General features: G+C 45.0%; 1 protein-coding gene across 1 annotated transcript in view; it reads left to right on the top strand.

Moving 5' to 3' along the window:
* The window catches only part of LOC135828725 (uncharacterized), a 55051-nt gene extending 38719 nt beyond the window's left edge, over positions 1-16332 (top strand). The window contains exons 10-12 of the mRNA XM_065341148.1: positions 7753-7932; positions 15209-15508; positions 16322-16332. Coding sequence (XP_065197220.1) covers positions 7753-7932; positions 15209-15508; positions 16322-16332 — 491 coding nt within the window. The remainder of the gene's footprint in view (positions 1-7752; positions 7933-15208; positions 15509-16321) is intronic.
* Positions 16333-17378: the final 1046 nt, after the last annotated feature.

Genomic DNA, 17378 nt, shown 5'->3' with positions numbered 1-17378 from the left:
CCGTATCCATGCCGACTCACCTACTTCAGATCTATCGTTTTGCCTGAATTTTTGTATGCTTCTATTAGTTACTACCCGTATTTGACAGTTGCCCAGGAACAACGGCTACATAGGCTGTTCAAACGTGCCGCTCGGGCAGTCTGCAAGTCGCCACCGTGGACCAGTACTGCTCCCCTGCTAAATCGAATGCATGTATGTGATCTACAGGTTTCTGTGCACTTGAATATGTTTTGTTTCATCTGGCGATGTTTGCATGATGCATGTAGCACCCTGTTTGAGTCCTTTTTTGCTGTCGTGCCCTCAACTCGCACTCGGGGAGGCCAAAGCAACTTGCTTGTGGTCCCACCTGCTAGCACTGCTCGTTCTGCTAAGCGCCTAACGCACGCTGGAGCCATTATGTGGAATAGATTGCCACCAGCAGCAAAATGTTCAAATAGGTATTTGGATTTTAAATCTCAAGCCTTGCAGTATATATTATCAGCGACATAGGTTTTCCAATGCTTACTGGATTGATATCTGTTCGTTGCAACCAACCTTCCGTCATTTTTCCTTTCTCTTTTTCTCTTGTATCTACTTTTTTTTTTTTTTTTTCTCCACAATATCCTTTAACATGTTATTCACAGTGGGTCCAATGTTATTAGGCATTTTGCCTGTTTTGATTTCCACTATAAATAAAGTATACAACAACAACAACAACAACAACAACAAGCCAACATTGCCTCACCTTTAGAAGGGTTCCTAGAGCAGTACCGCTTAGCCACGCCAGGATCCTAGAAGGCGAGGGCCATCATTGATCGTCTAGGTATCGAGAGCCGTGGAGTCGGGTAATGGGCATATGGTCACCACAACACAGTGCACCATAACAACACAAGATAACACACCACAACAATATTCAGCTCAAGACCAAAGTGGACGCTGTGATTAGGTAATGCCCTCATCGCCGTCCTTGCCATTACCTCCCCCAGAACCGCCACCTACATCTATAATCGGCAGTGCTGGGGCTGAGTCTGTGGTGTCGGTGGCACGTGCATATATGGATGAGGCAAGCACTGAACGTGAACAACGAGAAAGAAGGCTGGAGGGAACGGAATTCAACAAAGAAAGTGACACAATCAACTTTCAAAGACCTAGACGATCAACGGCTAATTATTCAATGAATTATTACAGTACTGGAGGTCAAGCACCGGCGACGACACTGGGAACACAAGATTTAGCAACAACAACAACAGTGTGGAAGAGAAAAGGACATATGGATACGAGTTAAGAGTAACTCTCCATCACTGTAACATGATACTATATACAGTCAGAAAGTGCAATAACTAGGCACAAAACTGACAGAGTACTGAAACATTCGACGTCCTGACACCTAGCTTCAACACATCTCCGTAGCGCTAACCGACAGCCTTCCAACTTGGTTCTTTGTTCCGTTGGGACTGTAGCTTTTGCTCGTTTTCGTTGCGCTTGCCTTCCCCTCTTTGGTCTTTTCCATAACCTTGAACCTTCCAAGTTGGAAGGCTGTCGGTTAGCGCTACGGAGATGTGTTGAAGCTAGGTGTCAGGACGTCGAATGTTTCAGTACTCTGTCAGTTTTGTGCCTAGTTATTGCACTTTCTGACTGTATATAGTATCTTGTTACAGTGATGGAGAGTTACTCTTAACTCGTATCCATATGTCCTTTTCTCTTCCACATTTATTTATGGCTCAACATCCGAGTTTCAAACAACAACAATGGTAACAATTTACCATCAATATCAAAGAAGGAGTCAAAGAACAGAGGTTAAACAACATGAAGCGAGCCTGGGACCGATCGGTGTTGATAATGAGAATGACACGGAGGACGACACTGAGGACGAGTTGGGAGATGAGACGGAGGACGAGGTTGCGGTTGTTGGAGACGAGGAATCAGATAGTGATTGTGATCCTAAGAAGTCAGCCGTTTTTCTTCACTTGTTGTCTCACCCTTAGTGTCTGCAGGTGTATGATGATTTTAGTTTTTCTGTTCTTTGTCGTGCACGGTATGCTAGTCAGTTGAAAGTACTTGAGGCTGTTTGCATTCGTTTGCATAAGCCAGATCTTTGTAAGCAGAAGAAACATGTAGTTGCGTTAAAATTGTTTTCGTAGGTGCACAGCATGATTGTTTGTCTCACTACACAGTTTTAGCGTTATAATTAGTTTCTCACCCGCCGTTGCACTTAGCTCTCACTTCACTTATATTGTCTCACCTTCCCTCATTCTATTTTGGCATTGTATTTTGTTATCGTAACACATCATTGAATGTATTATTGTTCAGCATGGTTACTCTTCAGTCACGACTTTCCACTGATGAATGGGACAAGAAAATTAATTCTTGTAAACTTTCATGACTTCGTTGTAGTGTGGCGATGACTGCAGGATTTGTTCTCTTTATTGATATTCTGAAAAGGCTTCTTTTCGGCGAATTTTTCGGCCGGCCGTTATGGGAAAGGCCTACTTGCCAACATTCAACGCTTGGTCGACTCGTATTCTGATGATCTGCCAAGCTCTTCAACTATATCAACTGACATCCGAAAGTGAGTCAGGAAATGGAAGGACGCAGCAGAGAAGTCTGGTGCACTTCCAGCTACCCCACAAGAAGCTCTTGTGCATTGCGATGCCGATGTTTTCCCGAACATCCACGTCCCCCTCTGGATTGCTTCAACACTACCCGTCACCTCTGCGGAGAATGAGCGCAGCAACACTGCCTTGAAACGGCTGAAGCTCTACCTGCGCTCGAGCGCTCGACAATGGGATCAGAGCGCCTATCCTCTAACCTTTTCCCAAAGGTGCCGGCTGTAGTGAGCTGGCCAGAATGTAATGATTACTGGAATGACAAGAGACAATAAGATACAGCAGTGTGAATGTAGCACATCATGAAGGTGTGAGTACGACACATGCAGTAATGTGTAGAATGCAACCTATGACAGCTAGGTGGTGTAAGAACAACGCAGTCACTATCACTACATCACTCCTTCTCCTAAACAAAAAAGCCGGTGCCGGGGAAAGCAATAGAAGGAATTTAAAAAAAGAAGAAGAAGAGAGAACACAATATGAAGTTTTGAATTTCAAAGCACCCAATGGAGGAAGATAGGAACTCAACTTCAAAAAACACAAAAAGTTGTCAAGTTGAACTTTCAGAGTGAGTATGATGCATTGTTGCAATAATCTTTTAGGGTAAACTGTCTGCGTAGAGCCGTGCCTTCTCAGTAAATTTGATATGCGGTCCGGAGCGAGTGACTGCACCGTCGACGAATGAGCGCTTGCCGGAAGCAGCTGGAGTGTGTTCCTTCGGAGCAGGCTGGCTTTCACGTGCACATGAAGGTTGAGAGAGTGGCATGTTGTGGCATGGCGAGCCCGGAGGCAGATCCACAGACGGTAGACATGCCGAAACAGCACCTGGCACTGTAGACTGACCAATCCGAGCAGACTGTCCAGTTCCGGTTCTATCTGGTTCTGGCACTGATGGCTGACCGATCCAAGGAGCCGCCTGTGCTGGCGCTCGCTGCAGGTCCACCTCATGACGGCTGAAAGACGGGTTCGCTGACGACATGGGTGGAGAATCGTCCGGGCGATGCGGTGAAACAAACTCTCGTACATGCTGCCTATTCCTCAGTAGGTAGCGAGAGCCATCGGTCACTCCTACCTGACGGCCGAACTGGTTCACCACGGTCCATGACTGAGACTTGTCGCAGTACCCGTCCTGCACAGTGACTTTTGTGCCGAGCCGAAGCTCAGAAAGCATTCTCACGCCACGTCGGGAGTCGTGTTGTGCAGACATTTCAGCTTTTGTTTTCAGCTGGTGCTGGGGATTCACAACGGTGGGGTGGAGTTGTGCCGGGACTCTTGTACGCAGTGGTCGAGAGAACAAAGCTTCACTTGGTGATGTACAGAGCATTCTATGCCTCGAACATCGAATGTCAAACAACACTTGGTTAAGACGCCTCTGGAAAGGGAGATGTGGCTTAAGAGCAGACAGTCTCTCCCTTAACACTCGATGCAGACGCTCCACCATGCCATTCGAGCGGGCATACCTTGGGCTGGATCGTACATGTGTAATTGTAAGCCGGCTGAGAAATGAAGACATCTCCCCAGAGACAAACTGTGGGGCGTTGTCCGTTGTCTCGGGAAGACCAAATGCAGAGAATACCTCATCAAGTTCATTGATGACGGAAGCTGAGGTTGTCGAGCGCATTATCTTCAGAATAGGGTACCTGGAGCCATAGTCGACTATGGAGAGAATCGAGTACCCCTCAATGGATACGATGTCCACTGCCAGCTTTCTCCAGACGCCAACAACCTCAGTTGGTTGGAGCTCTTGCGCGTTATTGGTACGTCTCCTCCAGCATTCAGAGCAGCATTCCACGTATGTGCTTGCATTCTTAGTCATTCCTGGCCACCAGACTCTCTGTTGCAGGGTGTCTTGGAAGGCCTCTTGTCCAGGATGTCCTTCGTGTGCTAGGGTCATGATCGCTGCTCGTAAACCTTCAGGAATAACGAATCTGCCACCGAACATTAAGATGCCATCTACCACTGTCAGCTGATCACGGACGAGGTAGTAGGGGTGCTCCGGTGGCAAAATGTCAAGCAACGAATCATACAGTACGCGTTGAATCACTTTGCTCACTACTGGATCATCTTGTGCAGGACAACGAATGTCTGCAATTCCTACTGGAGCGGCTTTCCAAAACTAGGCCAACATACTCATGGAGAGAACGCGATTCGGCTGGAGAAGCATCAGTAGACGCTACCGGGGCTCTGGAAAGTGCATCAGTACAGAAGAGCTCCTTCCCTGGAACATGCTTGAGGGAGTAATCGTACGGCATAAGCGCGACTAACCAGCACTGCAATCGAGGTGGCACATCGTCAAATGCCGTCTGCACAATCGGTATGAGAGGTTTGTGATCAGTGTACACCTGTACATGACGACCCAGAACATACTGGCGAAAACGGGTCAGTGCAAACACTATGCCGAGCATCTCGCGCTGCATCTGCGAATATCGGGACTCTGTGTCCGTGAGCGTGCGGCTGGCGCATGTAATGGGCAGCCATTGTCCAGCCTTGCTTTGCTGCCACAGAATAGCTCCCAGACCAGAAGGTGAGGCATCGGAGCTGATTGCTGTCGGTACGTTTACATCAGGTTGGAAATATGCAAGTGTTTGCAATGAAGAGACTACAGCTTGCTTAGCTGTGGAGAACGCTTTGAGAAGATCATCGTTTACAGTGAATGGTTCACGCTTCATCAGCTGGCGTAACGGCTCTATGGCTTCAGTCAGGCGAGAAACAAACTTTCCTAAGAACGTGACCATACCCAAGAAGCGGTGTGCATCCGCTACAGTCTTTGGGGCGGCCATGTCGGCGATAGCGCTTAGCTTGCTGCTGTCCGGCTGAACTCCATCTCTGGTCAACGTGTGGCCCAGGTACTTGACCTGGTCTTTGCCGATGTGACACTTGGCCCAGTTCAGCTTGAGGTTTGCTGCCTTCAGGCGTTCCAAGACACTTACCAGGCGAGCAGGCGAGCATCATGCTCAACTTGATTCCTTCCGAAAATCAATATGTCATCTATGTAGACAACAACACCCGGCAGACCAACTAGAATATCCGACACCACTCGCTGAAAGATTTCTTTTTCGCCCTTTTTGGAAAAGGCCGTTTCTTTCGCCCTTTATTGCATTTTTTGGTGAATATCGCCCTTTTTGAGCTGAAAAAGTGCTAAAATCTGTTTGCTCATACATGTACATGCCTATCCGTCGGCAGGACAGCAACCACCCTGTTAACCACTGTATTCCAGCAAATTTCATTTCCATCAGTCGTCGTCATCCTCTCCATTCTACAATAATGATTATCCACTTTGTAGGCAGTGTACATTTCCAGGTTATCAGTCGGCAGCCAATGTCTTAGCCACTGTAGTCCAGTAGTCCAGTAGTCCGGTGTATAAATTGATATGAACAATGACCCTCTAGACAGCTGTTTCGCTCCTCCTGAGCTCATGAGTGGAGGCATGATGTTGAATGAAAGCATAATAAGAATAGACTGATCTTTACACGTCTACATTGGCGCAATTGCGCTCATTCGGCAAAGAAACATGGCACACCCTAGTGACAAAAGTGATAAAAAGTGATAAAAGGTCAGGTGATAACGACACGTGCTCATGGCTGGGACAGGAACATGTAGCACGTGTGAAAAGGGGGGGGGGGGCAAAAAACATCAGTCCGTCTAACACCAGAAAAGTTATGGGTGCGTTCATTATGTTCTCTAGCTTCTAGAAGAAGAAGAAAAGAGAAGTCGAAGAAGCTGGGATTACTCAAGAATGGGTCTCGAAGAATTCGGAGATATTTTGCACATGTCAAGCAAAGTGAAGCGCCAAAGGGGCCGCGATCTTGAGTGATGAATGTATGTGCGTATGCGAAAAGGGAAATGCGTACACTCATGATGAACACGTGGCTTTTAGCCATAGTTCGCATGCGCTGATCCCAAACCGCAGGAATCTCCAAGTTTCAACCGCCTCTGAAGCTTGGAGAGCTTGGAGAGCTTTGGAGAGCCTCCCTAAAGTCGGAGAGGATATAAGAACAGCTCTCGAACTTTTCGGACAGTCTCCAGCTTTTCCGAGAGGATTTAAGAACGCACACTTAGTTATTGCATGTGCCACAAAAAAACAAAATATACTTCCGCTGCTGACTGTACTTGTCCCACAGTGACGTGACAGGGAAAGAACAAAGAAGCCAACGCAGCAGACCCAAGCAGCAGCCCCTAAGCAGCAGACCCAAAGGCCCCTGAGGCAATCACTGTCCGGCCCGCCCGTCGCACACAGCCACACCACGCCGCCATACCAGTTGAACATGTACACTGATGTTGCCTGCGCCTTCTGTCAGCATCTTCCGCTGCAAAAGAGCCACTTGACACATGGAGAGGCCAATGGGGCATTCAGTCCATTCAGGGCTGTGCTGTGCACAATGCTGCTCTATCTTGATCTAGCATTTGATGTTGAGAAACTATCCCGCTTGTCTCGTAATTTCACTCAATGTAAAATTGTAAAACAAATACCTCTGGGGTATGATAGATTAGCAAATCCGGTTTTATAGTGATTAGGTGTTTAGGTGTGAGCAAGGTTTGCCCAGTTTAACAAGGGGAAAGAATGTGCATTACCCATGCATGGCACGTTTCACTTGGAAATACACAGATATCCATAGAGATAAAGTGGTGCTTTTTCGTTATTCAGTTTTGAAAAACATTTCCTTGATCAGTTGATAAACCTTCACAACGTCTCCGTCAGTTTTTAGCGAGGCAGCAATATTAATACGAGGTCAGTGTTCCTGAGCAAAGTGAACCGTTTGCCTGAATCATGCAACTTTCCATGACGAAAATCCCATGCACTGCATCACTGCTTCCCTCATTCCAGGCAACAAGCTCTCAATTAAGTCTGGGTCGCAGCACGGCTGGAAAAAAGCCCTTCTGCTTCCAAGCAGGACTTAAACCTGGTACCCTCTATTTCTCAATCATGGTCTTGGACCACCTCACTATATCTACCTGCTGTAGTTGGGTAAAGCCTCCGTACTAAGACACAGGGATGTTGTGTATCGCACACCTTTCTCCCATCAACCCCATTGTTTGCAAAAGTGGTGGTACTTTCAAGTAGTTCTGAGCGCAGGTTTTGAATTGTACTGGGAAGTAGCATATAAACCAACCAAACAACCCACCAACATATTTTCTATATGCTGCTTCTGAACTGTGTTGCTGGTAGCCAAGATAATATTATGTCAAAAACCAAGTTTACCAAACGGAATTTTTAAGGGAGATGCATTCAATTCCGCACATGGAAACAATGAACTGAGGGGAGTTTGTAACGATGGCTATACAGCCACACAAACACCTAAGGCGAATTGCGACATTTTTGGCACGGTGACTGTGATGGGCAAATGCGGTAAGATATCCTGTGTGTTTCTGATTAAGATTGTATAGTGGTGACAATTGATTTGAGCTTCAAGATTTAGTTTAACTTTTAGTAAGAGGAATTTCCTGCTATGGCCTTGTGAACGGAGCTCCAAGCAAATGGAAAATTCCAATCAAGTGAGATTTGAGAAGTGCCAAGAAAGAATACATTACAGGGCAGATCTCTAAAGGGTTTGCTATTAAGGGGATTCGCGACGGTTAGCGCCATTTTGGATTTCCGATTTTTTTTCTGAAAAATAATGCCTTTCGGAGTGGAAAAATGGGGCGCGATCATGAACAATCGAGTAAGTAGTTTGCCCATGACCTCGCAGCGCGTGCTCGGGTCGAGACAAGATTTGAGGAAGAAGCTCAGCCACTACTACTTGCGGATTTGTTTTGGCATTGGCGGTTTTTGGATAGCTTGGTTCTCCTGGTGACGTGTCATGGAAATGAAGATGCGGGAGAGTAATCCGTCGCCCACGACGCGACCTTGCATTCTGCGTACTGGACGATTCAAGAAGCCGAGGAGGGGGACGCTTCGCAAGCTCAAACGATCGATCGAGTTCCTGAAAAATGTGGTAAACCTCTGGCGCTCATTGATTGTGTTGAAGAGAAGAGGTACGGCTTGGGTAGCGTACTTGTCATTCCGTGTCAGCAGTGTGGGATGGAGAATTTATAGATACAGTGCAGGGGCGGATCCGGGGGGGGGGGGGTCGGGGGGTTCGAACGAACCACCTAAAATTTTCCGACCATGGTGCAGTTTTTTTTAGTTTTTTACAAAAGCCAGGCATGCGAATTGCTCCTAGGATCCTGGCCTGCCGTAGCGCATATATAGCCCGAGCTGAATCAAGCAGATGTTACATTGATACATGTGCATTGATATGACCCTCAGACAAACACCTTGCCAATAGGCCTTTCCCAAATCGGCCATTTATTTTGGCCTTTTCGGCTTTTCGATCGGCGGAAAAAATCGCCAGAATCGGTTGAAAATTTCTGTAAAAGGTGGAAATTCGGCTCTAAAGTCGCAGCCACCTTTCGCCGATAATGGCTACAGAAATTGTATTTGCATCCTATTGAGGCACTAAGACATCAATTTTCGGCGAATTCAGTGCGAAAATTGCGTATTCGGCTAAAAGATCGATGATTTCTTCAAAACCACTTTTTTCGGCCAATGTTTCGACCGGCCGATTTGGGAAATGCCCACGGGCCGTGACGCAGGCGTGCACGAGCGGTCATGGCCAGTTGCCCACGACCCTGCAAAACATATACATGTACTACTTTCACTTTAGCTCATACATGTACATGTACATGTACATGTACACCCTTCAAAGCGGTGAACCCCTTGTAGTCTAGGAGCCAAGTCAGCAAAAGTCCAAGGAATAAGGTATTGATAGGCGACACGCCTCTGGGTCATCCTAATAAAGATATTATTATTCCCGTAGCTATGCAGAAGACGTTACAGTCTACTCGCGATAAGTCACGCACTTTTAAGTCACGCACTCGCGATAAGTCACGCACTTTTTCATCCAGGACACCCATCTCAAGATTTTTTATTTTTCGGGATTTTGCGGATTTCGTGGATTTCGTGAGTATTTGCGAATGATGTGGTTTTCAATGATGGAGCTTGAATACTGTAAAGGTAAGAATATAATTATTAGGCCAAACTAAAGAAGGTGTGTGGTTCGACTCACCCGACCGACCGTACAATTTCAGCCCGACCGTAACTTTTTTTCGGCGGGCTGTCGTGTGACTGACGTACGTGGACTGAACACGTCCACGTCTACGTGCTGTGCGGCGTGAGTCTGCGGACGCAGGCGGCTCCTTTTGGACTTGACTTGTAGTTGTACTGCAGTGCAGTGCAGTGAGTGGTACGACTGCTGCCTTGTGCTGGTAGTAGAGTCTACTCGATACGCGTATACAGTGTATTTACATGTACTAAAAAATATATAAAAAAAAAAAATCCGCCCGCCCGCCCGTAAAAAAAATGTCCATGTTAGTCGAACCACACACCTTTTTTAGTTTGGCCTTATGTGCATATTTTATGAGAGCCTTCTCCCTCATGAGCTCAGGATCACCCACGACAATCCAAGTTTGTCAGTCACAAACTTCTCCCTTCGAAGCAAAATATACTTCACTAGCCGCTCCTCAATTTTCCCGAACTGGGAACTTCTGTTGCGGACTCCCTGTGGACCAGACGGATTAGCATTGGCGAGTTTTCCAGCTTCAGCATCCCTCAGCCAGCCGCGGAACATCGCCTCCGGAACATTGTTCAACTTCGCAAATTTTCGAGCGGAGGTTTTTCCATTCTCACGATAGAGACGAACCAAACGCAGTCGATCAGCCACTGTTCGCTGTTCTTTCGTTTTCTTATGAGAAGGCATCGTCAAGCAAAGGGAAACGAAGTGTTTACACGACGGAAACAGAAGTACGTCTTGTCAAATCCCTACGAAAACGGCAAAAGTAAAGGAACGTCGTTACTGTCTAGTCTTTCTCAATCATGCCTAGCCTTCATATCGATCACGGCTTCACGCTGTGGTAGATCTACTGTACTAGTACGTCTCGTGTGCATGCAGCTCAGTGCTTGTACGCGTGTTCAGCACACATGTGACATGTCCATAATTATGCACAAGAAAAAATGACGGCTGTACATATGCATGACGTGGTGCATAACGTAAGTCGCGCACTCGCGGTAAATCGCGCATTTTCTATTCCAGGACACTGTGCGTGACTTATCGCGAGTAGACTGTACTTCAGTAACGTCTGACGCCTGTCCCGTTCCTGTCCCGTACCATACCGTACCATCAAACACAGCTGGCCACATACAGCTGGCCGCAATAGTAGGGCTTTCAAACGCATCAAACACAGCTGGCCACATACAGCTGGCCGCAATATTCAACTAGGGCTCTCAAACGCAAGATCATAACGTGAAGTAACTTGGAAGAATGAGTATGAATGCAAAGTGTATGGGGGAATGCATGTAGGGCGATAGTGCGGGTTCGGATCCCAGGTTATGCCTAAAAAAATAAGAGAATTGAAAAATTTATAACATCCTTATGCTTTTTTTGCCGAGGTCATCAAGGCGGTAGACGGTGTCGTATTATCCTCGACCGTACCTGTCCCGTACCTGTCCCGTACCGTACCATCAAAGACGGCTGGCCACAATGCATATTCAAATAGGGCTTTCAAATGCAAGATCATAACGTGAAGCAGTTTGGAAGAATTAGTATGTATGCGAAGTGTATCGGGGGATGCACGCAGGACGATAGTGCGGGTTCGAATCCCAGGTTAAGTCTTTACAAAAAAAAGGAGAAATTTATAAGAATTTATAACATCTCTATGCTTTTTTTTGTCTAGGTCATCAAGGCAAAAAAGCATAGCGTAGGGCCCTGAGCTTCCAAGCTCTCTCGTTATTACATGTACATGTATATTCAATATAGCTATGAATAGGATGAAGGCCGCAGACATCACGCAACTACGTGACTTGTTTGACATGTATTACTGTGTATTTTATAACAAAATATGATCGAAAACCCAGAATCGATAGCTACATGTACATGTATATTAAAATTATTATCTCCACGTAGATTACATGTATATTCGGCGATTTCTTGGTAAAATCTCAGAAGTCGGCGAAAAGATCGGCGATATTTTGAAAAGGCTACTTTTCGGCGAATTTTTCGGCCGGCCGATATGGGATAGGCCTACTTGCCAACATTCAACGCTTGGTCGACACGTATTCTGATGATCTGCCAAGCTCTTCAACTATATCAACTGATATCAAAAAGTATTCTTTCTAGACCAAAGAGTGGTATATTTGATAACATATAATAACGATAGAAATTTTTACGATACTTCTCCAGATGTTTCGTTGTTCTGAACAACATCGTCAGTGGATAAAGAATCTTTCTTTATCCACTGACGATGTTGTTCAGAACAACGAAACGTCTGGAGAAGTATCGTAAAAATTTCTATCGTTATTAAATGTTATCAAATATACCACTCTTTGGTCTAGAAAGAATACTTTTTGATATTACAATGAGAGTGAATAATCAACGGCTTGTCCACCAACTCTTTTTAAATCAACTGACATCCGAAAGTGGGTCAGGAAATGGAAGGACGCAGCAGAGAAGTCTGGTGCACTTCCAGCTACCCCACAAGAAGCTCTTGTGCATTGCGATGCCGATGTTTTCCCGAACATCCACGTCTTCCTCCGGATAGCTTCAACACAACCCGTCACCTCTGCGGAGAATGAGCGCAGCAACACTGCCTTGAAACGGCTGAAGCTCCACCTGCGCTCAAGCGCTCGACAATGGGATCAGAGCGCCTATCCTCTAACCCTTTCCCAAAGGTGCCCGCCCTTTTTCGCCCTTTTTGGAAATGTCCGTTTCTTTCGCCCTTTATTGCGTTTTTTGGTGAATATCGCCCTTTTTGAGCTTTTTGAGCTGAAAAAGTGCTAAAATCTGTTTGCTCATACATGTACATGCCTATCCGTCGGCAGGACAGCAACCACCCTGTTAACCACTGTATTCCAGCTAATTTCATTTCCATCAGTCGTCGTCATCCTCTCCATTCTACAATACTTTTGATTATCCACTTTATAGGCACTGTACATTTGCAGGCGATCAGTCGGCAGCTAATTTCTTAACCACTGTAGTCCAGCAACTGTCATTTTCAAAAGCACTTTTTATTTTTATGTCATCACACTTTGGTAAGGGTGGAAGAAAACTGAACCCCTTCAATACCGAACGGAATATCCTGCACGCAGTTTGTAACTCCGGCTTTGAATCTAGTGGTCCGTCTAACCCTCAGGCAACTTGCCATAGTAATGGCACGGTAACAGTGCAAGGCAGATGCGGTAAGATATTCCTGTCGGTTTCTGATTAAGATTGTAGTGAGCGTAGATTGAAGTCTTACACCTGGTCCACGTCATCAATATAGTCACTCATCTTTCGAACTTAGTCTTTAGATAGTCCAAGGTTCGAGTCCTGTTGGGTCTGGCGATTTTTTCTCTTTTCAGGCAGTTCACTTCCCCGACTGATCCTTTGAATTTGACGTTCTCCCTATCCTGTCAAAAAAATTAATAAATCAACTCTTCATTGACCTGGCCACTACGGCGGACCGTTAGAGTCGCAGAACCAATTTTGCCATGGGGTGAGTCGACTACAAGAAGGCGTATGACATGATTGGATTGAGCGCTGTTTGGAGCTGTTTGGCATACACGAATCCGTACGCAGACTTATACTGTTAGCATGACTTAGTGGAAGCTTAACCTTTTGAACGGCACCAACAGCTTGGGATCGGCGGCCATTCAGCGTGGGATTTTCTAGGGTGATTCCGTATCCTCACTGCTGTTCATCATCTGCCTCATACCTATCACCATGGTCTTAAGGAAGGCTGACACAGCCTACTGTTTCAAAGGATCAAAACCGAATCAAGCTCAACCATCTATGGTACATGGATGACATCAAGCTGTATTCAAAGAATGAAAAGGTGTTGCGATCTCTTGTTTACACTGTTCCTGGATGTAGTCAAGACATTGGCATGCAGTTTGGTGTGGCAAAATACGCGACCGTTGTACTAAAGGCTCAACTGCAAACAAATATACAGCAAGGGCTGCACCAGTAGCGCAAGATGGCCCAAAATTTCTCTTGTACGAGGCAGCCAGTGCACTTGAGTTTCACCTGTGCATCGATGCCTCGTCGCACTAGTGGAAAATCATGATGTAGCAGTCGGGCGCTTGAGGATATCAGATATGCATTGCAGTTGGAAAATCAAAAATCGAAAAATAAAAAAGTTCTCTTTGGGGGACAGCCACAGCCCTACAAGTAGGTACCTAAAAAGATGCATGATATATACAAGTATGTTAAGTATGTTATATTTGCACATGCACCATAAATACATGGGCTCATGGCAACATGAGAGAAATTTTTGAATATTATTTTTGGATGGGAGCGTGGGACGCATGTGAAACTCGCATGAACTATCTGCCCAGCACAAGAGATCGTTCTGGCACAATCTGGGCCATTTTGTACTACTGTTGCAGTCCTTGGTGATTTGTTGTTGTGGAAAAGTTCTTCTTTCTCGTCATGGTGGGCTGTTGTTGAGCAAGTGACGCTTCGTATCCCAGTATCCAAGCTACATTACTAGAGTTTCTGGACCAAACTGTCATAGTGGGCAAACAAGGTCCACTCAGGTATAAAAGGAGCCAACTCGGTAATCGGTAATTTGGCCATGTCCGGGGATATTTGCTCGTTAAAGACATTTACTGATTTAAATGATGATGGGTTGAAACCATTAGTCCTATAAATTTGGCAACAAGAGCTAAAAGCCAGAAGGTTATATACACAGTTCCATATTATTAAGAGTCATCAAAATGTGACGTCAAAGTTTGAGCTGGCTCGAAAAGATTCTTTTTCGATCGAGTGGATGTTCTTCTTGTCCAAGGAGTTTCTAGTGTCTTCAAGTGAGTTGGGTCAAGTTTAGTCTCAAAGTACCACACTAAGAATTACTGATTTAAGTGATGATGGGTTGAAACCATTAGTCCTACATTTGCTAAAAGCCAGAAGGAACTAAACACAATTGCATATTTTAAGAGTCATTCTTAGTGTGGTACTTTGAGACTAAACTCTACCTCTCACCTAGCACTAAAATCAATTGACCCAACTCACTTGAACACACTAGAAACTCCTTGGACATAAAGAATCTTTTCGAGCCAGCTCAAACTTTGACGTCAAATTTTGATAATTAATATGAAGCACAGAAGTGATGGTTTCCCCTGCCTGCCTCATTGCAGTATGTAAGAATACTCTAAAGCTGTTTTAAAAAGATTCTTGCGCAGGTGCTAGAGGCTTTTACATTGCCAAGTTTGTTATAATTATTGCGCTCTTTGGAGCAACTCACAGCATCATTTAGCCTGTGTACATTTCAACACCATTCTACCGCCGATATGCTGTGTAAATTGACATTGTTGTGCTTCGTCTCATTTTCAACCGATTTGAGAAATGATGAAGAAAGGAAAAGGACAAAATGTTACGAGTTATGACAAACTGTTCACCAACGTAACCCGATCTTATACAGTCCTTTTCCTTTCTTCATCATAACTATATTGGCTCACCATCCGAGTTCAGATTTGAGAAATGATTGTACAAAAGGACTCATCAGATTTACAACTCCCTTCGTCTCTTCGTATGCAAATATGTTTCCCTTTGTATAAGTTTTTCTCCATGGCAACTGACCTATGGGTACACTTCCATTTTGTGGTTTCGTAGCAGGTGAATTTCATCATGTTTGTGATGCCAACAGAGTGCTTTTTATGCACACGCGGGATACACTGGTTTACGATAGTGCCAGGAAATTTTGCACTGATAGAGGCGCCAGTTTACCTACCGTCAACGAGGAACCCTGCATGAACGACCTTTCCTCCCAGTTATTCAAAACCGAAGGACACCTATATTTCTGGAGTAGTACTCGTCTACTTTCGGGAAACCGGTTTGCCTCTAATGGACTTGGTACAATGGTTGCTTTGTCCCCTATGAAGGAATTTAATGTAGCCTGCGTTGAGAATAGGAGTAAGTCGATTAAATATAACATGCACATATTATTTGAGTTTCTTTGTGCTGTGCTGATGGGTCCACAAAGGACGAAACAGCATGCTGTCTGCAGATTTCAGAGTCATTTGACACCCTTAGCATAAATTGTTATGTTGTAACGGTATTACCTAAGGGGGGTAATACCTGATCTGGGTTCGACATTCGGCAAGATGCTTGTGCACGCTATTATTTCGCGGGATACAGCCATTTATGTATCTATTATTGCACGATTAAAGAGGTCAATATATTTCATATATCCATTCATATATTGACCGATTATGAGGGCAATAATAGATTAAATCTATTATTGCCCTCATAATCGGTCAATATATTATCATGACATAGCATACCTAAACTGTTTTTAGCTTTGTTTATAGGAAGAAAGGAATACTATTGTAATAGTACATAGTATGTACATATGCCGTTTACATTGGACATTACTTCTCTGTAAACAGAAGTTTTCAGTTGTCTCTTGTAGTATGTTCCCCAAGTTCTTTGACTGAGAATTTGACAGTTTGGGTTCGAATCCCAACATTTGTGATATTTGACCGCTAAGGGATCACAAGTTTCTGTGGGGGTCAATAATAAGAGAGTGATAAGTCACCATACGAGACAAGTAGAAATGCATACCTACTATGCAATATTTGTCTCACAATGCACAACTACTGATATTCGCAATAGTCACCAACGACTTGCACAGCGGCACAGCGCTTGGCCCATTTGGCAGCATCATCCCCACGTCGGAACTTTGAGGATCTGCATGTGTACAATTTCCATGTTTTCCGTGTGTAGGTGCCGATTAAGCAGCGTAGGTGTGTGGCTCGTGAACACAATTTTTCTAAGGTCAAGAAGTAGTACATGTACCAGGCAACTTGTGGATACAAACTGTGCCTTCGTCGCGACATATTGACATCGTTTCAAATGTGATGGAAATCATATACAAAAATTAGCTGCCCGTAAAGGGTTAAGTTGACCAAATATAACTTGTTCATTACATTCATTTTGATTTTCTCTGTCCTATGCTGATGGGTCCTCAAAGGATGAAACAGGATGCTCTCTGCAGGTGTCGTAGTCAATGTATGTAATAACCGAAATCACCGGACATTGCCAAATTTCGGATTTCGCTTAACCGTTTGCTCCGTATATCCTTGATTGGAACTTATTCGCCGACTTAGTTGTCGATGTTTTAATCATGGCCAATATCCAAGGACCATACCATCTATGTTCGCACACCAATCCAAGTTACCTACTTGATCCGCCCAGACACAATTGGGGCTTATCTTCCCACTTGTCTCAGGAAGAAAACACAAATGTGCATGATCATTTACATGTCAGGAAGCAACTCAGCCGAAGATTCAAGCAAGTTACATTATCTTCTTCGCCACTGTCGTTCCTGGAGGAACAGCTCAAACGTTCGATCTGCACAGCTGCTGCACGTTTCTTGTTCAACTTCTCCCCATCTCGGATCTCTCTCAAAGGCTGTGCGTGCCTGTAAAAATAATGCCTTTGTTTGAGACAAAAAGGCAACGCCACATCAGCGGTGTCCTTTTTCAAGTCGCCTCTTGCACTTGTCGTATTTGCTGATCCTCACCCAAGTGAGCCGCCGGTGCTTGTAAATGCAGCACAGTGATAGCATCTGCTTTTTGTAGCACCTGTGCATACTGGACTTAAGTCTTAATGCCTTGCACCAGTCTTTTAGGCTAGTTTCCTGAAAGTCCTTTGCACGAGAGTTTCACTCAAGACTTGGTGCTTTATTTTGAGTAGATACTTTGCCCGGTCCTCTGTGAGCTTCAGAGTGTGTCCACCGGATTGGTCTCATTTTTTGGAGATTTCGACATGCAGTTTCTTC

Source organism: Sycon ciliatum, chromosome 12 (assembly GCF_964019385.1).
Source record: "Sycon ciliatum chromosome 12, ocSycCili1.1, whole genome shotgun sequence".
NCBI classification, from domain to species: domain Eukaryota; kingdom Metazoa; phylum Porifera; class Calcarea; order Leucosolenida; family Sycettidae; genus Sycon; species Sycon ciliatum.
Note: the sequence above shows the minus strand (reverse complement) of the source record. Positions and strands in the feature narration are given on the sequence as shown.